Raw genomic sequence first — 22,045 nt, forward strand, 5'->3', positions numbered from 1 at the left:
AAAAAAGAAGCCATTACTCTGCGAAAGAGAAAGCACGACCTCGCACAACCCCACAAGGGCAAGGATAATTCTCCCTAGGGCTTTGGCTGCACCCTAAGGTCATTCCCTCAATCTACAGGCCAGCTGTATGCCTCTTTTCCAGCTGTGATGAAACAAAGTTTTGCCTACAGCTGGTATCTGATTACCCAAATTTAAAACCATCAAGGCTTAATTTGAAACTTCTAGCAAGTTGCAAGACTCACTTCCCATCTGCTGCCAAAACCAGAGCTGTGGGCTGGAACTCTGATTCAACCTTTTAAAACTGAGCTGTAAGCTGTAACTAGGAATCTGAGCGCATTCTTGCCCATTTCCCTCAGCTCGGTTGTCAAAACACTCCAGCCAGGTCAGGCTAAGCGCGCTTGGTGCCCGCAGACTTACATATCGGCTCATGCTGTCTTTCTCCTCTGCCTTCCGTTTCTTGGAGTCGATGCTATAGTCTGTGGCGCTCCTGTGCTTCTCAGTGGCTCTCAAACTCTCTGATGGGGAGATGGAATTATTCTGGAACAGCAAAAAGGGGGGTGTTTGGGGGGAAAGTGCTGTGTTTGCAAACTGCCAATGCAACTAAAGAAAAATGGGCAGGGTGGGAAGGAAAAATAAGGGATGGCCTTTGTAATATATGCCTGTACTGTATGTATTTGCATTATTAAATGTGACCAGGTAAGATGGGGTTAACGGAGCCGGAGGGAGGGAGGGAGGGGCTGGTGTGTGTGGGAGAATTCTGAGGGTATAAAAGGAATGAACTGACCCCTAGAAGTCAGATAGGGCCTTAGGGATCGAGGAAGCTACATCTACTTGAGTGGGGTTTGGGAACAGGATTTAGGAGGGGTAGAAGAGGTAGGCTAGGACCAAGCACAGATTGAATAATAAAAACATATAACTCTTCTTGTATTAAATACATTTTTGTTTGTTTTTAACTACAAAATCCCACCGTTTGTCTTAATACACTACCATTAGAGAAACATATTTCCTTGTTACTTTTCCTGTATTGGGCGGAAGGAACAAATTAGACATATTGGGTGTCTCTTTAACCTGGAGAGTAAAAGGGGTCGGAGCCATGTGTGTCAGTGAGGATGACTGGCAGATGTCCCGAGGGGGAGGTCTTTCTTCTCCGTTTCGTCAGGGGGAAGCTGCAGAAGGTTGAACCCAGGGCAGGAGCGTCACAACCTGCATCTCACAGGGCCTGGGTTCAGAGTCTGCTTAGCCCTGGACTCCCATGGGCACATTCTCTTGCTGTAAATGGGACACCGTAAGCCAGGAGTGGGGAACCATTTCAGCCCAAGGGCTGAATAGGCTCTGGGCAGGCACGCCAGGGGCCACATGCTAGCTGTGAGCAGCCCCACTTCCTGCTGGCCTGCACGCCCCATGGGCTTGCCCAGACCCAGACCCAGTCACAACACGCACGCGTATTCACACGTTCCACGCGTAAGATCACCAGTCACGCTGGGCCAGACCGGTGGCCACTCGAGTCCAGCATTCTTTTCCCACAGTGGCCAACCAGCTGCCCCAACAGAAAGCCCACAAGCGTGAGCGCAAGAGCACGCTCCCACTCGTGCTCCCTGCAGCTGGCATGGAGAGGCATGCTGCCTCCGTACTGGAGGTCACATGCAGTCGTTGTGACTAGTAGCCATTGACAGCCTTTTCCTTCACCCACACTCCTCCCCCAGACCGGGAAAGGCGAGGGGCAGCTCAGTGCCCAGCCGATCTTCACACAGGTTCCCCATCCCTGCTGTAAACGCAACAAGGGCCTCTGTTGCAGGGGGGCAACAAGAACAAAGGAAGGGAGGCCTTTATTGTGCTTTTCACGTTAAACATGATTAAAAAAATGATTCAGGAACGACAGAGCGGAAGTGGTTTCCTGCAGGGCAACTCTGTGCCGCCGGAGCAAAGGCCATTAGTTCTGAGCAAAGCGACCTCGCTCTCCTGTCACCCACAGGCTTTGGACAAGACTTTGCTCCTCGGGTAATCTACTGAAAGGCAGATGCGGCCTTTACATCTCTGTCCCCAAACCATTTCCTATGGGAGTCGATTGGAGCCGCCAGAAAATAAAGCATTTATTTTCTGCGAAGTGGAAATTGTTGTGCTCACTGCAGTTTTTACACTGGCTGGATAGTCTGGGCTGCCATGTGAGGGTTACAGTTTGATGCCGGTTTCGTCTGGATTGTCACTGTGTTACATTTATGGTTTATGGAAACTGTGCTCTGATCTAATCTACAAGCAAGCATGCTGGGGCTGCAATTATAGCTACGTGTAAAAGTAAGTGGTTTACATCTTCCTCTAAGCAGCGCTAGAGGCAATTCAGCAACGGTAATGGTTGGATCTTTAAGAGATGATGCTGGAGTGGGGAGAAGAGGGACAAAGTAATATGCTACAAATATAGGAATGGGTGTCAGAGGAAGGAAAGGAAAAAAGTCTTCCCCTTTGAGCAGGACAAAGAGCAGTCCTGAGCTTACAATGCAAGGACACAGATTTGGGGAAAACGTCAGTAGTCCATAATGGCTGCCTGTAGCCATTATGGACTACTTCTTGCAGGGCTTCTGTGCAATGTGAAACAAACATCTCTTTGGGGTGTTGTAGGACAGTGGGTGTCCTACTCCAGGCCAGGGGGCTGGGATCCCCCTTTCCTCCCACACTCTGCAATCTATGGTTCTAGCAGGGGGTGATTGCAATTTACTGTTTGCTTTTAAACACCGGGACAGATGCCAAACAAATGTAGCCCTTGAGCAGAAATACAGCAAAATGTGGAAGGGCAGTCAATCCAATGTATTATCACAACAAGCCAATCGAAAGGAGTCTCGATAGACCACGGGTCAATGGCAGAGGAAAAACTGAGGAACACGCTTTCAGCAACCATAAAGCACCTGATGAAGGATTCATATTTTACATGCCTCTAAGATCTACTGTTCTGCTCACACAGATGGGGTTGGGGAGGGGGAGAAAGAGACGTCCCACCCAAGGCTGTGCAGGGCTCCCAAGTCCAGCTGCTGACCGCACAAGTACTCAGCTAACTTGGGGGCACATTTTGCACACACGAGTATGACAGCTGCGCACGCGAGCCCCAAAGCAAGGAACACGCCCGCTGCTTTGATTTATAAGTCCCCCTTTCCAGATCTAGGACTTCCCAGTGCAAAGCCAAATAAAGGAAACTCAGCGTGCCACTGTGGGATGGAAGAGTACCAGGATTCAACTCTACCCCAGTTACATGTTACCCAGAGAGGGGCTCTCATGTAGCTGCCAGTCTATTCGCTTCTGCTTGCTCCAGCCAAAATTGCTGGTACTTTGTTTCTCCACAGAATGGAACCCTCATCCCCCGTCAGCCCCTCTGTCCACCAACGCCTCCCAAATCCCTCTGCTAGGGAAAAGCTATTCTAAGCCCCCTTTGGCCTCCCTTTCTTTCTTGTCTGAATAGGAGATGTCTGGCAGTTCATGTTTCCCCTGCATTCCCAATAAGCCACTCCGGCTATCCCCACCCCCCTTTCTTCTCAGTCAGTCATGCTAAGATGGTTTGCGGCTCCCAAAGAACCACGTCAGGCCTTTTGAGGCACTGATTCAGGCAGGCCTCCAATAAACGCCTCTACTTCTAAAATAAATAAATAAATGTGCTGCTGCAGCTGAGTTAGGAAATGTGAAAGAAGCCATCCAGAGAGAGGCTGGGTGATGATAGGAGGCAGCGGCGGCTCCCCCCGCCCCCACCTTCGCAAAAAGGAAGCATCCTCCAGGCGCCTGCAGCATTTCTCGCTCTCCACTAGCCCCCCTCGTGAGTGCACTCAAGGAGAGGGATGGCGAAGCCTCCCCCCACATCTGCCAAGATGGCACAGTCCTGCGCTGCATCTGGCTCTCAAAAAGCCCAGTTGCCTTGCTTTGTGCAGTGCCTGGGTGACAGGAGACAGGCAGAAAAAGGAGGTCCCACGGTGGCTTTGTATCGTTTCCTCCTTCAAACACAGCCAGCGCCGAAGCAAGCTCCTGCGAGACAGGGTTGTTAACAATGGCCGAGGCAGGGACCACCACACACACACACGGTCAACCCCTCCCTCGTTTTAAAGAGGGCGATCACACCTGTTGTTCCTGCTCTCACTGCTGAAAGCCTGAGCGCTCTCAAAGGCAGCCAAGCCCAGGCAGGAACGCACAGCGCTCATCAGCACACAGAAGGGTGTCGGGCAGGGGAGGGGAGAGCCACTGGGGCCCCACACCCGCCATGCGGGACACAGCGAGCAAACGGCCAGCCTTCCAGCCCTGCTCCACACAATGCAATAAACCAAGTCATCCCAAAAGATTAGTTGACCCAAGATAATAGGCCAGCTACCGGGAATGAAATAGCTTTCCTAATTGCTGGAGGATTTCTCTCCTTACTCCCAGTTATTTGTTCAGACTCAGCCACTCTCATTCACAAAGCCTGAGCAATAGAGTCAGATTTCCAAAACCAGCCAATTGGCGAAAAGGAGCAGAGGGGTCGGTCACCCTAAACCAAACTGGATCCAAGCAAAACGTGCGCTGGTTTTTGTTTCTAAGTTTGGAAACATGACTTTGTCTGGTAAAGGAGAGTTGGAACGCAGGAGTTGGCTTTGCAAGACAAAGAAGAGTCAAACAATCAAACATGAAAAATGAGCACAGCGGAGTCAAAGGGAACAAAAACATGACTTACTGCGCTGGAGTCGCGATCTTTCAGGAACGAAGCCCAAGTCGCAGAGGAGGTGGCACCCACGTTAGGGGGGAAGACAAAACGGAAATGGGTGGGGACGGGGGAGTAAACAAGAGAGAGAAAATCTTAAGATAGAGCATCAATCTAGCTGTTTCTCTGCACGTAGGGGATTTCTGGCTTGGCTTGACAAAAGCCCCGTTGCCCTTTTCATCTTTTGTTCTCCGGAAGGAATCTTGGCACAGACAGCAGCTCTCTGTTTTTGCCAAACAACTGCACAGCAAAGCAAGCTGCACCACAAGGAAAAATGAACAGAAACACAAAGAGGAAAAAGAGCAGAAATGCAAAACTGTTTACACATTTCTGTCCAAATCTAAGAGAAGAGAGAGACCAGCTTCTCCTTCTTGTTGGTCTTAACAGAGACCGCCAGAGAACTCCTCAGGCCACATAATGTACTATTTTCTATCAGCGGAATATGGCACAAAAGCCACTTTCCTTAGGGGCTGAGATCCACAGGTGGGTGGAATTCCACCAGTCTGGGAACATATTAAGATGAGAAAATGTGGGGAATCACACATCTAAACCAATGCTCCCCCTTCTAAGAGTTTTCTGGAATATTTCTAAAATAAAATCACACACCACACACACATACAGAAGGTCTTAGATGCCAATGAGGTAAGAAATGGGAGTTGAAAGATTTGCTGGCATTTCCTCACCCCGGTGGTCCAAGTCGTGGTGGTTCTTCTCGTCTTTCACAGTCAAGTGGGCTTGGCTGCCAAGGGCCCCAAGGGCCAAGAGCCCAGAGCTGCTTCCCGTGACTGGCGGGATCCCAGGTGGCGGCAGCCCGGATGGGTGAGGCGGCAGCTGGACCGGGGGCCCATGAGAGGCATGGGAGAGGTGCTGGGCCTGGAGCTGCTGCTGCTGCAATAGAGCCAAGGGTGAGTGGCTACAGGGAGACTGGGAGCATTGCACAAAAACTCATACGGTCAAATTACACTAGGAGGAAGCGGGGGAAGGAAATCTGGAGATGAAAGGAGACTGGGCTGCAGGAACAAGAGACAATTCAAAGTAATAACTCGTTTGCGTCAAAAATACACATTTGTAAGAAGTAACTTAACTAACACCCACAATTCCGAGTACAATTACATTTAGAGGGGGCTAAAAGAAAAATTGTGCGACGGTATTAACCTTGATAAGTTAAGAACTAACATTATTGCCTTAAGCTTTGCCAACAGTACTTCAAAAATGTCAATGTTCTCAAATTTGGAATGTGAGATTTCAAGTTCTGAAACTGAGCTGAATTTAAGACTTTGGACAAGAGTTTGTTTCAGCTTTAGTGAAATCCGCCTTCAGGCACAGGGAATCCACTGTCTTCCACCTAAAATGAATCGTTAGGCTAAGGCAAGCAGATGTGTAGGAGTGGGGGAGAAAGGCTTTCAGCCTGGGGGAGGAGTTATCATGTATATGAAGGATAAAATAGAAGCTATTCAGCCAGTATGTCTGCTCTTCAAGCGTGGGGTGCCCAAAGTAGGTCAGTCATAAAGGCGGCAACATGCAAAACAGGCTTTCCCCAGAATTACTCAGAACTCGTACTGAAGAACAGCTGAAAAATCTGTAGGATGGAAGCTTGCAACCAGTGTAAGTACCACAAGTTGAACACATCCACATGTATTTTCATTCTGCATGTGCAGGGATTATATGAAATCCACCCAGTTCTCCTTATCTCTTTGTGCTAACTGAAAACAATTGTGAACTTCCTCCCATCCTTCTCACTACCTTAATTTTTCTCTCAACCGGGTAGTTTAAGCGGAGGGGATTCCCAACACTCCTGGGTTTTTTCCTAGCCTCATTTTAAAGCACAAGGATAAAGGTTTCGATTTGTGGCTTGTTCCACAGAAAACATGCCCTGCCACCCAGTCAGGAATGTCTGCATCCCTTTGCCACCTGGACATCATTTCACACATTCTCCTCTTTCTCAGCCTCTACACATGCACGTACACACAAGGAGGGAGCGGGGCCATGCCTGCTGCTCCCACCAGCCCTGGCCCTGCCATCCGCAAAGGGGAGCCTGTGAGTGTACAGCTGAACCCACGCAGGCGTCAGGAATCAGGCAGTTCCCAAATGCATGGAAGCCCACACAGGTGCAACGGCACATAGGGAGACATCATGCTGAACAGGCAGGTGCGAGGGGCCGAGGCCAGCAGCATGCATGACGTCAGGGAAGGAATCGGCAAGCACAGCCAGGCCTCCCCCAACACATTCCTGTACCTGTGGAGGAGAATGCCTGAACGCTACTGCACACCCTCCGCTAACTACACAATGGCTTCTCAAAGGATTACTGTAGCAAATATTCCTCAGTCTTGGCATATTTTACTGCTGGAGGATTCAAGTTTGTTTTAACTGTATTTATTGCTGTTCTGTTTTGAGCCAGCTTGGAAGGATCTGTGTCCCAAGAGACAGGATGTAATAAATAGAATGGAGGCTATTTACAAACCTTCCTGTCTAAAACAAGGGCAAAATTTAAGGCGGCTCTTCTGACAGCATTCACCCTTTGCCAGAGTGCTTTAAAAGTGGTGATCATTGTTAATGAAGAATAACAATAATCTGTTCATTTTAAATTTATTTTCTTGCATACTTCCCTCTGCGGTGTGTAGGGCAGCTCTCCCAGCTAAGTTAACGTAACATCATAATTCGAACTGGGCGGAAGAAGGGGGGGGGGGTTTAACACCTCTACACACCCAGGAGCTAGATTTTAGCCAGGAGCAGCCTGGGCTTAGCTGTGATATGCCTGAAATAATTAAAAAGCCAGGCTTGTGCCTCTGCACTTGTCCAGAGTCTCTTTCTTCAAAGCGCAGAGAGCAAAGGTCACCCAACACGACTCTGATGCAGTTTTGCCTCTGGGCCTTGGCCAAGCGCAAAGGACGACTCCAAAGAGGAGGCATGGTGGGTCAGTATGGAAGGGCTGCCAAGAGGCCAGACGTCATCACCACTGCAGCTTGGCCAATGCCCAGCAGAGAAAAAGGGCAGCTCCCAGCTTTCCAGAGCTGCATGCAGAGTAGCCTTCATTTGCTGCTAGCTACATCAGGGGAGGGGAGGGTGGCAGTGGAGGTCTCCTTCTTCCAGACCTGCAAAAGCAGAGAAGCTATTAGCACACCAGCTAAAGGCCTGCAAGCACGCTCGGCATTAATATACTCAGCACTGATCAGTTCCTGCAGTTCAACCATGACCTGAAAGGCCTGAGGCCTGGTCAGTCCTCGCAAAGGAAATGGCCGCTGACTAGCCATGGAGGGAATGTACTTAAGGCCCATTTGTCCCCTCGCTCCCCTGGCCGCTCTCTGGGACTCTCAAGCAGGGTGGTGACACGGGACATGCCTCCGTTTTCGGTGCATGTTTTGCAGAAGGGGGGGGGGGAGTTTGTGTGTACATGGTTTGAATCCACTTCAGCGTATAATGATGCAGACAGGTGTGATCTTGTGCATTTGCCCATGCCCATCAGTAGCCCGTAGTGTACACGCTAAATTAAAACGAGCACACACTTTTCAGAAACATGGAGTAAATATGCAACGGATACCATGGCGGCTGCGTGAAATAGAGACCTTTGGCATCCCTTTGCTCCCAAGTTCATCTCAGCAGATTACGCAAGATCACTTAAAAGGGATCAGTTACCTTGCACAGAATACCACAGGCTCACAGACTCGACAAGGAAGAAAGGTGGGGGCTGAAGAGCACCCCCCCCCGGCCTTTTGGGTGCCCCCCCCACCTGACCCACTGCATTTGCTGCTGCTGCGGGAGAGCAAACAAAAACAAAACAGCAACTTGGCTTTCAAACAAGTTGCGCGGGGAGCAAGGCCTAGTTTGGAAGCAGGATCACGGTCCCAGAAGTCCCCCAGAGGCACAACTCTGCTCCCCAAAAGGCGCGCACTCCCCACACACTGTGCTTTAAAGCAAATTGCTCCTTGTTTGGCACTGCACCACCACATTTCAGCAGCAAATTCAGTGATGGTGGGGACCCCCAAAAGCTGCCCACCCGACAATCTAGTCCAGGCAGCAGGCCCTGACCCACGGGGTGCAGCTATAGCAGCCCACCCTCTGCTTAAGTACCTTCTGCCAAGGAGAGCCCAGCCCTCCAGGCCAGCCGTGCCACTGTCAAACGGCTGTCAGAAATCAGGCGCTTTTCAAACAACTGTCAAAAATTAAGATGTTTCTGTTCAATGTTTAGCTGAAATCAATGTCTTTGCAATTTCCACCCAATGGTTCCAATCCTACCCTCTGGAGCAGCAGAGAACACGTCCACTCCATCTTCTGGGTGACAGCCCTTCAGGTATTCCAAGACCACTATCATGTCTCCCTTTAACCTTCCTTTCTCCAGACGAAAGATGCCCAGCTCTTTATATTGCTCCTCATGGAATGGTGGAACCCCCTCACCATCCTCAGGGCATGCTCCTGTTTGTCAATGTTCTCCTTAAAACGTCACACTCAAACCTGGCCACAGCAGCCCAGATGCAGCTTTGAGCAGAACAAGGATGCTCAGTTAGAGAGACAATAAATGGCGCGCCCCACAAATGGACATCTTGCAGAGCCCTACCCCACTGCCTCCACCTGGGGGGACTGCTGTCTCACAGCAACCTGTTCGAAATTTAGTAGTCACTGTGAGGGAAACACTTTTCCCAGGATAAAGGTGAGGCAATTGAGATGCCACAGATACTGTTAAGAGAGGAGGTGACAAGGACATACAGGAAGCCTGGCAGAGGAATATCTTGGTATGTAGAGCGGGTTTAATTGGATTATGTACATCCTGTTTCATTCATGGCTTTGTTAACTGACTTAATGGTTCACCACTTGCATTAAATTTAGGCAAGTCTTCCAATCATTTCCAGAGCTACAAACTGCATCCAGGGCTCAGTTTCACAAAGGCTTGGAGCAAGACGGGTGTATGGCGGTGGGGGAGACGTGCCCTGGCTGCATGACCCTAATGACGCTGAACCTCAGGGATGGGATGGGGCACCAGAAGGTAATCTAGTTCACGGCTGGGATATTTTGCCTCCAGGGTTCATAGAACCATAGAATACTAGGGTTGGAAGGGGCCTACAAGGCCATCGAGTCCAACCCCCTGCTCAGTGCAGGAATCCAGGTCAGAGCATCCCCGACAGATGGCTGTCCAGCCTCGTCTTGAATGACTGCAGTGTGAGAGAGCCCACCACCTCCCTGGGTAATTGGTTCCATTGTCATATTGCTCTAACAGTCAGGAAGTTTTTCCTGATGTTCAGCCGGAACCTGGCTTCCTGTAACTGGAGCCCATTATTCCTGGCTTCCTGTAACTGGAGCCCATTATTCCATGTCCTGCACTCTGGGATGATCAAGAAGAGATGCTGGCCTTCCTCGCTGGGACAACCTTTCAAGTACTGGAAGAGCACTATCCTATCTCCCCTCAGTCTTCTCTTGTCAAGGCTAAACAGGCCCAGTTATTTCAGACTCTCTTCATAGGGCTTTGTTTCCAGTCCCCTGATCATCTTTGTTGCCCTCCCCTGAACCCTCTCCAGCTTGTCTGCATCCTTCTTAAAGTGCGGTGCCCAGAACTGGACACAGTACTCCAGATGAGGCCTGACCAGTGCTGAGTAGAGGGGGACTAGTACTTCCCGGGATTTGGAAGCGATGATTCTACTGCCTGGATTGCTCTTCACTGGCTTTTTCCTTTCAATACACAGCGTGGGGAAGGCATCCTTTCCTAGATGTTGCAGGAGGGGAATAAAGGGAGAAATACAGCAGCGCAAAAGTCACCCACAGGTGAAGAAAATCTTCCAAGAGGTTTTGATTCTCAAAAGTGGCCCACTGCACTTCAAACTTCACAGCTCTTTTCTCCCCAAGGGCATCTTATTTTTGAAAGGAATACTTGGGATTTCTCTCTCTTGCTTTCTGCCTCTCCACCCTCTCCCACCACCTTCACAACTGACACATCATAAAACCAGAACATGGAGGATGCATTTTAGAGTCGCGTTTTCCCATTTTAAGCAGGGAATATGTGTAATCTGACAAACACAGCACACTGGATCAACAGCTCCCTCCCAAAGGGGGCTTTTGTGGAGCAGGTTTGAGCAGCTCCGCTGCCTGGCAAACCCCATTCTTTCAACTGGAGTTCTATTTCTCAAAACAACTGAGAACAAGAAACGCAATTCCTTCGTAAACATAGGCACTGTCCCGTCCCCGTCCCCCATGCAATGCCCTGACAAAAAAAAAAAAAAAAAGAACTGCATGTACACCACATTGTGGAGAGGGGTGGGGGGGAGCCAACTGTGACCAGGAAGTCAACACCATTGAGACAGCACCAGGTGAAGCAGAATAATGATTGCACAACGGACGGGGGGGGGGGGGGTCACCCCCAGCTACACTGTTTCATCTCTATGGAGAGAAAATAAAATTTCCCCCACCACTCTGCTATGATAATAGCCTGAATGGCCAACAGGGAGGGAGAGAGAGAATGGGACCTGGATCTAAGATGGGTAACATCAGAGGGGTTGTATGCTGCTTTCTGCTGCTGTAGGCTCACAATCAAAATTTGGTATGCTGAGACTTATCAGATTCTTTTTACAAAGCAAGCTGCTGGTCCTCATGGCTGCAAAGACTAGTATGAAAATGTCTAGGCAATATGATTGGTGAAATTTCAGAAGCATGGTTGCTCTGTGGAGTTCTTAGATATTACACAAAACAATCAAGTGTGTGTGATTCGCAGAATTTATTCAAGCTACAGACACATTTAGGATTCAGGTTCATGCAGAGAATGTCCAGAGAGGGGCAGGCAGGCTTTCTCTCCTCTCCATGGGATTTCCTGCTAACACTTCAGCAACATACATTTCTTGGTTTCCTCCTTGGTAAATTCAAAAACAGAGTCAACTGAGACTGGATTTCCTTTCCGTCCATAGAAGCTTTTCCTGTGCCAGAGCCCATCCACAGGAGCCCCATCATGGCCGCTTTGTGAAAATTTGCCAGGTGGGCCATGATATTAAGCCGGGAGGGGTGGGGTGGGGCTGTACGCCATCTCATCCAGGAAGCAACTGGGGCCGCAGGCTGGCTCTCATTTACCTTCATGGAATGCCAGTATTAGACCTTTGATGTGGTACTGAAAAATGAGCCCATCAAGGCAGAACATCTCCCCCCTCTGTCTCACACATGATCCACTTGCAGCGGAAGCCCTTTAGGCCGCAAAAGCTCACCAGCCAAGAATGCTTCAGAACAGAAGTCAATGACAAGATGAGAAGCAGCCAGTGACTCGCCTGGCATGCTACAGAGCAGAGGTCCAGTGGTCACCTGCACATGGACCATGCAAGGTGCGGAGGAAGCTTGTTGCGAACCATGCTGCTCTCCTCTCTGGCCAAGCAGCTGGACAGTGCAGCGGGCACCCTCCACACTGCTGACTTCCTGCAGCGACCACAGGCGTGCCCTGTGAGGAAAAGGCACCTGCTTCTCAGGGGAGGCTTCCCACGCTCCTGGCTGTACACTCTGGCACAGAGCTGAAGGCAATGCTCCCAAAGGGCCCCCAGTCTCCAAACAGTCGCTCTTGCACTCAGTGCCAGGGAAATGAAGCCTTGTCCAGAGCAGTCTGGGGGAGCACTTCTCCCCCTACTGCTGTCCTGCTCCCCAAACGGGACCTGGCACAGACGGCCTCGGGCCTCCAGTCTCCTCTTGGTTCTCCTAGGCTTTCTTTATGGAAAGGGAGCAGGGCTCTACAGGCGGTGTTGGCCCCACTCAGGTAACCTTTTGACATCAAGAGAAGAAGCTCCACTTTAAGAAGCTCCCTCTTCTCTATAGTGGATGGGCAGTGCACATCAAGCCTACATTAAACTGAAGGACCTCTCCACATGAATAGGGTGTGAGGTGTCAGGAGGCCAGTTCAGTCATGCTAACTGCAAAGCATAATGAGGGCTGGGGGACTGCCGCCCCCCCAAAAAACCAGGCACAGTCAAAGTGTTTCCATATGTTGCTACATTCCTTCGTCTGTAGTAATGGCAAGGCACAAAAGCTTTGATCTGCACATTAAAGTTACCCAGCTCCAAAACCCAGTCCCAGAAAGAGCCGTATGAAGAGCAAAATCTTGTGTGGCACGGTTGTAAACCCTTATTTACATGGGGTACCCAAACCAGCTGGAGAGAGAGACTGACAACGCCTGGGTGACAAAGACATTATTAAGAGGCGGTGCCCATCCCTGTCAAAAGCTGTGCTGTGTGTGTGCACGCACAGACAAAGAAAAGAAAATGGGCCGTCATCGCAAGGCTGCTTTTTGACTTAAGGAATAACATATCTTCATTTTTACAAGCAAGCATGTTAGAAAACATGCATGGAGAACTCCAAATACTACAAGCACAACCAAAAAACAGCATTACAGTCTTTTAAACAAACAAAAGCTGCCATAGAAGCACAAGATCATTCCAGAAAGGATATTGCAAAAATAACATTACCAAGTAACAACAGAAGACCTCAAGCAGCAAGAACTTTTATTATTGATGCACTGATTCAAGCTAATATATGTGGAGTTAAAACTAATAGCCAGGAAAGGCTATTGCTTAACCAACAGGACCCTCACTGTCCTTACCACTCGGCATAAACGTGATTGGGATGGCGTTTATCAAATAGCCAAGCATTTGGTTGGGAGCATCCTGATCAGTTCAGAAGTGGCAAATAGCTAAAATTGAGCTGGCTGATCTGACTCATCTCCAGCAGGCAATGAAGTCTAGTTAGGACCCCTGAGCTCTGCAACATCCACTGGAGCGCGCCAGTTCAAGGGAACACCAAATCACCCCATTCTACAGTACGTTTCACTACTACTGTTAAACAGAGACAGACCCGACCTCAGCAAGGCCGGAAGGAGGGCTGGCGATCGAAGACCAATTTTTAATTAGGGAGAGAAGGAGAGCAGTATACCAAGATGCTCACGTCTATCAAGAATGTTAAACAAAACTTCTCAAGCTGCATCCCTGCTAAGGAGCAAATGCTGGAGGCTTAACCTAAGCAAGCAAATGATTAATTAAAATTCAGACTTCAAACGTGCTTTGAGTATGTTCCATTAATCCCCACAACAATGCTTTGTGGGCAGATCTCGGTTAGACAGACAGGGAACAGAGGCAGAGAAAGCAACTTATGCTAGGCCAGCCAGCAAGTCATGGCTAAATGACTTGAGAGCTGGTAGCTAAGGAACAACCCTTGCCTTGCTAGGTCATGTAACATCTCCCCCACCTCAATTTGGGTGCAGCATCAATACCATCAGCTGGAAAGAGAGAGAGAGGTTTCCTCTTGTCTCCCAACACACAGCTTCTATGAATCTGACAAACAACACTTCCAAAATGGCTCACAGTCCAGTCCAGTGGCAACCAAGCCCACAAGGCAGCTGCCTGGAAAACCAACTCATGGGCAGTTTTCAATTAGGGCTCTATGCTGCCTCCAGTTCTTTTGCCAGTGCTGTTGCAGAAGCCCCTTTCTTCCTGAAACTCTAGAGAGCTGCTGCTAGTCCGGATAAGGGTTTAGAACCGCCGGTCAACACAAGAGGGGACAGTTCCTGGTAGCGAAGTTAATGGTGACTCAGAGAAAGAGCTCAAAAGAGCCATGGCCTGAAGGTACACGCTAACAACCATCTTGCTGAAGCTGAGTAGAATAGGTCCGCTCTGTGCCTGGATGGGAGGCCACCAGGGAATTCTATGTATGCTGCCTTGAGTTCCACTATGGAAAAAAGGCTGATGTGATCCCACTGAAGGGATTCGCCTGACGAGCTGGAGCCTGATGCCTGTCTTGGAAACAGGGAGATGCAGCCCTGCGCAGGCCATCACACAAGGCTGCCTCCAAAGGGGCTGCACTCGCCTTCCTGAGAGGCTGCCTGGCCACCTCCTGGAAATGCTGGCACAGGGGGCTGCCCACATTAGCAGCATGGGGCTGGACCAGATCAGCCTCCCCAACCTGGCGCCCACCAAGCCCCAGCTTTCCTGACCATTGGCCACGCTGACTGGGGCTGAAGTCCAAAACATCTGCAGGGCATCAGCTTGGGGAAGGCAGGACCGAATGCCCATGAGCGCCCTTCCAGCTTCCAACAAACTGAAGCTGAATCCTGGCAAGATGGAGGCCCTGGGAGTGAGCAGTTCTGAGTCTGAGAGACAGGCTCATTGCCTGCACCCCCTCAGAAAGAGCAGGCCCAACGTATGGGGTTACTCTTGGATCCGCCTCTGCTGCTGGAGGCCCAGTGGCCGCAGCGGCTCAGAGAGCCTTCTGCCAGCTTCAACTCATCTGCCAGCTACGGGCTCTCCTGGAGAGGGATCGCCTGGCCATGGTGGAACAGGTGCTGGTACCCTCAAGCCTGGATTGCTGCAATGTGCTCTACGTGGGGCTGGTCTGGAAGCTGCAGCTTGCGCACAGTGCACAAGCCCAGCTGTTGTCAGGAGCTGCTCCCTTTCAGCATGTAACTCCTCTACTGAGGGAACTGCACAGGCTGCCTCTTTGCTACTGGGCCAGGTTTAACCCTTTGTTATTGGTGTATAAAGCCCTAAACAACTCGCGACCAGGATACCCGAGAGCGCGCCCTCTCCCTTAGCAACCTGCCAGGTCACTGAGGGCATCACTTGAGGCGCTCCTGGTGCTTCCGGATGGATCTGCAGCCCATTCAGATTCTGCTCAGAGCACAGCCTTTGGTCTCCTGGCTCCCTGTCTGTGGAACTCCCTGCCAGGTGATGCCGTCAGGCAGGCACCAATAGTAGTTGTTTCTGGCATCTGCTAAAGCCATTTTTAGCAAGCTTTTCCTGAATGAGCAGCCAGTTTCATTTCTGTAACTGGGTATGATTTTTTTTGGTATTTTGGTTTCCCCCACTTTTACTGCTGACCACTCAGGAAACTGTTTTAGATGTAGATCAGTTTATAAATTTTGTAAATAAATTTTAGAAGTCTGGTTTTTTAAAAGTTTGGGTGTCAAAGAGGAGCTGAACAGTATCTCTTTTTATGCTAGTCAGGGATCAACATTCATGGAGGCCCCCCCAAAACCGGAATCTAAGCCAGCCTTCCTCCAGCTAGTGACTTCCAGATGTTTTGGACTTCGCGCCCATCAGCCATGGCCAGCATGGCCAATGGTTAAGAACACTGGGAGTCGCAGTCCAAAACATCTGGAGGGCACCGGGTTGAGGAAGGCTGCTCGAAATCATGAATGAAGGACAGAAGCGCTCCGCCACAGCGCTCTGGGAAATGCAAACGAGGCATTTGGTCCCCAGCTCTCTCTCGAGACGCAGCAGCACGTGACGAGAGAAAATGCCAGTTTTCATTCGTGGTGGGTTTGCAAGCGCTGCCCTTCTCAGAAGCCAGTGCAGGGCAGGGCTGTCTCTGCTTATGGTAAATGATAGGAATAAAGGGGTATACACACGGCGAGAGGCAGACTGGGAACTCCACGTACCCCGATGATGGCGTTCAGCTCTGTCATCGTGACTTGCTTGGCGCGCTCCACCGCCTGCGCCACTTGCTGCTGGTGCTGCGGAGAGAGACACAAAGAGCGAGGTACAGCTTCTGTCTTCCACGGGCAGGCCAACAATTCCGCTGCCATGGCTCCTGCCCAAAAGAATGTGGGGAACTGCAACCCCGCAGGGAACCCTAGATAATTCGAATAATACATTCTCAGCACACTCCCAATATGGCAATTCCCAGAGCCTCTTGCTGGGAAGCCACGATCATTAGGCCCGTTTAAAGCCAGATGAAGTTTGTGGCCAATGTGTGTCCCTAGGGGCCCACCAAGGCAGAGAGAAATTAACAGTGCTTGACAGATCAGCAATTGCATCTTAAGAACTTGCTTAGACATTTAAGTTCTTTCTTGTCTCTTGGTATCTTTCCCTTAGAAGATCTCTTATGTTCTTCTATTGATGGACACAATGTATTTTTCCATTTGCCCCAGGGGCAGGAGGGGAACCCAACAGGCCATTCTCTGATGTCACCAAGGTAGCTTAGAAAAAGTAACCAGGGCTATTCAATCACCCAAGCAGCTGCTGCAAGGATATTGGCATACAACGGGCAGGTCTCAGGTGAACACAAGTCCCTAAGGGGGGAAAACAGTACAGGGACAAACATTGGAGAAGCATTACTCTGAAATCCCATAGAAAGCAGAGCACCCATGGGTCCCCAAAGGATTTCACTACAATATTGCATGAACAAGCCCTCAGGGTGTATGCTCAGCTCCTAGGGAACCTGTGGGAAGCATTTGCTGGCTCCAATAGGAGCAGACAAGGATAGCACCGAAGCAAAACAATGAGGCATAAATGATCCACCACTTAGCAAGGAAGAAAAATAACTCTGACACCATCACTGCCTCAAGCCAGTTCTCCCCTGCAACCAGGTCTTTAAAATGAAAGAGAGGACAGCCTTTGAGAGAGGAAGAATGAAAGTTATCTACAAACATACCTGGACGAACAAGTAGCTCTTGGGAAAACTCCCCAACATGAGCCCTGACGGAGACTAGGCAGATGAGGCAGCTGGTGAGCAGCGAAGGCAATTAACGCCAAGTGAGCGTGCCCACGGATTTTACGGGAGGATGGGTGCAACCTCTAGGTTTTTAAACACAGCAGGCATAAAACATCCAATTGAACCAGGCTGTGGAGACTGAATGTACACTGGAGCTACACTGCCATTTGAACTGCAGCAGGTAGACATACCACCAGGCAATGCTGCAATGCCCTTATACGAACCTACGGTGCAGCCACACGTGGAACACTGTGCGGGTCTGGCCACGCCACTTCAAAGGGAAAAATCGCTGAATGGAAGGGGCAACCGAAATGCTCAGGGGGCTAGAGCCGCTCCCCCATGAGGAGAGGCCACCACGTCTGGGGCCACTTAGTTTAGGGGAAAGGTAACTAAGGCAGGGGGCATGGCAGAGGCATATAAAACAGGGCAGGAGATAAAGGCAAGTACAGTGCACAGTCAAAGAATGGAATTCGCTACCACAGGATGTAGCGATGGCCCACCAGTCTGGATGGCTTTGAAAGGGAGCTGGGCGTGCGCATGCCGGAGAAGATGTCTGCCAATGGCTCCAGGGCCTCCTGGGCCAGAGGCAGAAGGCCAGAGTCCCCAGCCCCCAGGGAGCTGCCATAGCAGAAGGCGGCTGCCTCTGTGTCCTGCACGTGGGCGTCCCAGGTGGGCCACTCTGGGAGACAGGAGGCTGGACTGGGTGGACCTTTGGCCTGGCTCTGCTGCAGGGCCTTTACGTTCTTCGGAGGCAATTCCACATCTGGCTTACGCTTCTGCTGCTGCAAACAGTCACTCCGCATCCAAACAGTTTCTTACCTCTTGTGACAGAAAAGGCATGATCTGGGCTAAAATCGTGTTCAGTCTTTTAGCGATCTCCGTCTAGAAGGGAGAGAGAAGCGTGTCCATTTATTGACACTCGGGTATCCTAATATATGGTAAAAAACCAAACTTTGGAAGCAGCTTTGGTGGAGGCTCTGCAGCCACTGTAACAGAATGCAGCCATCCTTCTCGCTGCTACTAAGTAATTAGGAAAGGTTCCAGTGACCCAGAACGGAACAAAATGGGCAGTCTTCCCTGGCCCAGGAACCTGGTTGCCTGTCAGCAACTGCAGATGCCACCAGCAAAAGGTCAATGATGGTATGGAAGCCGCTGGGGGCCCTTGTGTGCACTTTTGCTAGCAGCATCAATGCATGGGCAGGACAGTCTCTGGTGCTGAAACGGAAACAGCAATGCAACAGTTCAGGGCCAGCAGGCAGTTCTCCATGGCCCTCTTTTTAAATGGGTGGAATATGGCCGTCTACCCTACACAAGCCCCACAGAAAATGGGAAGAGATTGGGCCAGTTTGCACAACATGACAGCCCATCATGGGCCATTCTACCCATGAGGAGCGGCGGCATGTGTGGGCCACCATTACAAACATGCAACCCTGGCCAGGGGCTGCCGTGTCATGTCCTGTCATCTGAACCCAGCCAGCAGGGGTTATTTGAGGGTTAAACAACCCTCACATGACCCAGTGTCTGTTTTAGGATTATGAGAGGGGTAATTAACCCACAGTAGTAGGCTGTCGGATCATCCGAACTAGGTCACTGTGGTAGCTTGCAAAAAACTCTGTGGAAGGTCCAGAGCTCAATGGTAGTGCACAATCCTCAGGATTTCCAGTTAGAGGCCCTCAAGGAGCAGTGGGGAGTCACTGCCTGTCAAGAGGAGACCGTACGAGGCTAGAGCATGTTCACACTGCAATACTCATCATGTATGTTTATGTTTGATGCCATTGTGCAGGGAACACGCACACAAATTCAAATTCAGTATCCTGAAAATGGCCACTTCGTGTAAAAGACAACCTCCCTGCCCACAAATTTCTAATCCTTCTGGACCCACAGATAACCTTGGAAGCGTGTGGCTAATGCCTGGTGAAACCACAGGGCTTGGAATTCCAGCACCCTGGGTGCTGAGACTCCAGTGCTTCACCCAGCCCCTCATGGGTAAACGCATGCAAGACACAGACACAGAATCTGGGTTTTCCTAATGCAGAATCCTGAGCCACAGAGCAGAGGGAGTCTCTGTGTTCGAGGGGTTAATACACAGCCTCTCTTGGGCCAGGGCAGCTGTTAAAACAGTTTGAGTTCCAACTTAAACAAGGTCTGATCATCAGGCAAGGAATCCAGAAACAAGGCTAACAATGAAGGCTGGTGAAATGTGAACACTGGAATGGGATCAAACGCTCCAAAATTCCTTTTGATAATTCAGAGTGGCTTGTTATCAATAAAGCAAAAAATAAAAGAAGCTCAAACAGCCCAAGAAGCTTTTCTCCCCACAGCCCAAGAAGCTTTTCTCCCCACAGCCACAAGCTCCCCCATTCTTGCAAACAGTTGCTCTTCCAATAAAAAACTCAAACGGTCTGTCTCTTCTCCTTTGGACAAGAAAAGACACAGGGAGCACAAGGCATGTACCAGAAATGGCTGTTCCTTCCTCCAGTGGGCTTCCTTTTGCAGAGAAACAGCACTGGCTGCAGAAAAGCCTATCGCTGCAGCGTGGTGAGCTAGGCCAGTGGTGAATGCCTGCTACCCCAGGCTCAAAACTGGGTTGGAGGAGGAGGCCAGCTGGCCCCTTCAGCCAAAGAATCCCCTGCCTTCTACTGGAATTACAGCAAAGGGGTAACTATGGGGTGCATGGGAACCTTTACAGCAAATGGGGATGGAGAGAAAATGACAGGGATTCCATGAAATTTGATATGCAATCCCCTTCTGACCCCAGTAAGTTCAGCTATGAAGCAGTTTTGCATCTGTGGACTTGTCTCAAGAAAACTTTCCAAAAGCTTGTTTTATTGATGTCTGCTTTCAGTAGGGAACCTGACATTGTGTCTATACTGCTTTTTTCAAATGCTTTAGGATCCCAACTGGATTTCAGAAACAAGTACTAAAAAAGCAAGCAGGCAAGTAGAAGAAGAGTTTGCCCCAGTGGTAGTCTACCATGCCCACCCCCTTCCAGGGGGGAAAAACCCTGCTCTGGGGTGAGGCACCAAAGCTGTTTGGAGGGGCAAGAGAAGCAAGGCACCTATGGGCAACTGCCTGGGCTGGGCCTCTGTCCCTAGGACGGAATCCTTTCCCAGGCAGTCCTGCCCCAGCATTCAGTGCCCCCCCCCCCCAGCAGCCCATGATCGATAACAAATCAACAAAACAGCATTAAAACTCACAATGCAAAAGTTAACTTCAGAGGCAGCCTAAGAACAGAAAGCAGTGGTCCTGCACAAGCAGCACCCAGCACAAACACCCCATCTCCTACAAAGACCTGAGCACTATTTTTGGCAAGAATTTCAGAGGCAACTTTCATGGTGCTCTCTTTCTTTTTTGTGGGGAGGAGGAAGAGGAAAAAAATCAAACTAAAGTTTTGCCTTACAAAACACTGAGCTGCACCAAAGGTCTGCTTCTTTTTGCACCCAATTCAATCACCCACTTAAAAATATTTGTTTGCTTTAATAGGTTTGGGAAAGGAAAAATTAAGAATTCTCACTTGTCTTTGGTTAAGCTTTAATGAAGGTCTGTCTGTCTCAAAAGGAGCAGAGGGGGGTCTCAGGCAAAGCACCTTCCCAGTAACATTACCCCATTCATCACAGCAACGGCCCCCCCCCGCAACACCTCCCACCCCAAGAGCCACCAACCGAACTCAATTCATCAACCTCCAGTTTCCACAGCAACCCCAACCACCTAATCCCCATTAGAACATTATGCAAATGGCTCCTTTGCCTGACTGCAACTAACTGCAAAAATCATATTACCGGTGCCAAGCCGGGTCATTAGGCTGAATGCTGGGGCCGCCAATCAGATCAGCTCCACAAATTAACACTGGATAAAAGCCACACATGAGATACAAGGCTGGGAAGGAGGAGGGAGAGGAAGGGGCGGCGGAGGCAGCACAGGACAGCCAGAGATGCTCCAGTGGGGCATCAAGTGGAGCCGACCCAGAAAGTGGTATGTCCATACCGGCAGTTCTGCGCCAACCATATCAGCAGGCAGGCTTCTTTCTGAAGCTGTGTTTTCTCCCAGGGGGTGTCGGAATTAAAACCCGCAGAGAGACTTGAGCCTGGGAGGGGGCAGGGAGGGCAGCGGCCTGTGCCCCCTCAAAGAAGGAACCTGGAGGGAGGAGATGCTGCTCTGGGGCCCCATCATCTTCCCCTGCTCTCAGCTCCAGAGATGTTGGAGCCAGCAGGCCGCCTAAGAGACTGTGACTGTTCTTGCGCTCCTGGCCGGAAATAATTGGGCAGCATGCTTCCCCCAAGCACTTTAATTCACTGCAAGGAAATAGGGAACGGACATCATGTAGAGAGACACAACACACCAACAGAGGAAGTTAGCCAACAGCTGCTGCTCCAAAATGCACAGAGCAACTAAGCAGGCCTGCGTGTTTCCAGCCATTGGGACTGCTTTGCTCTGAAGGGCCAGGAATCTCAAGCCATCCGGTCTGCCGGGGTCCCCAACACTGTCACGGCCAGGCTTACAGGAGAGCCCAGCAGCATTTGCAGGCTTAGAACTTTATCTGAGTTTTGAGACCAAGATACCCACGGTAAAAGCAAACTCTTAAGGAAGGATCTTTCCAAGCTCACTCTGGCATCCTCTAAGTTTAAAGAAAAACAGATACTGCACATGCTACCCGTGAAGTACAGCAGCCTTCCCCAGCCTGGTGCCCTCCAGATGTGATGGGTGGACTACAACTCCATCAGCCTCAGCCAGCGTGGCCACCGTTCAGGATACCAACCTCAGAGCAGTGCTTATCCAACCCTGCCTTGAAGTACTCCAAGGAGAGGGATCCCATGGCCCTTCCCCGAGCAGTCAGTTCCACGGATCGTCCCCATCCCCGTGTCTGAAGCGTACATCCACGTCCCTGCCACCCAAGCCCACTGCTCC

The 22,045-nt window shown here is 50.3% G+C and overlaps 1 protein-coding gene across 13 annotated transcripts in view; it reads right to left on the reverse strand.

Annotated features, from left to right (window-relative positions):
- TLE3 (TLE family member 3, transcriptional corepressor) overlaps nucleotides 1-22,045 on the reverse strand; it is a 100,352-nt gene that overhangs the window by 61,284 nt on the left and 17,023 nt on the right. For 5 of the 13 annotated variants that reach the window (XR_014785433.1, XM_084817603.1, XM_084817604.1 and 2 more), the window contains exons 5-9: nucleotides 17,960-18,022; nucleotides 16,056-16,160; nucleotides 5,389-5,593; nucleotides 4,679-4,695; nucleotides 418-537 (exon numbers count right to left, since the gene is read on the reverse strand). Coding sequence is in view for 12 of the 13 variants with exons in the window: in XM_084817603.1 (XP_084673729.1) it covers nucleotides 418-537; nucleotides 4,679-4,695; nucleotides 5,389-5,593; nucleotides 16,056-16,160; nucleotides 17,960-18,022 (510 nt within the window). In the remaining variant the exon portion in view is untranslated. The remainder of the gene's footprint in view (nucleotides 1-417; nucleotides 538-4,678; nucleotides 4,696-5,388; nucleotides 5,594-16,055; nucleotides 16,161-17,959; nucleotides 18,023-22,045) is intronic. The other 8 variants (XM_084817601.1, XM_084817608.1, XM_084817602.1 and 5 more) reach the window with 6 other exon arrangements.

The sequence above is a fragment of the Heloderma suspectum genome, chromosome 11, assembly GCF_057233095.1.
Source record: "Heloderma suspectum isolate Gila_16-S chromosome 11, 16-S_ref, whole genome shotgun sequence".
Taxonomy (NCBI): Eukaryota; Metazoa; Chordata; class Lepidosauria; order Squamata; family Helodermatidae; genus Heloderma; species Heloderma suspectum.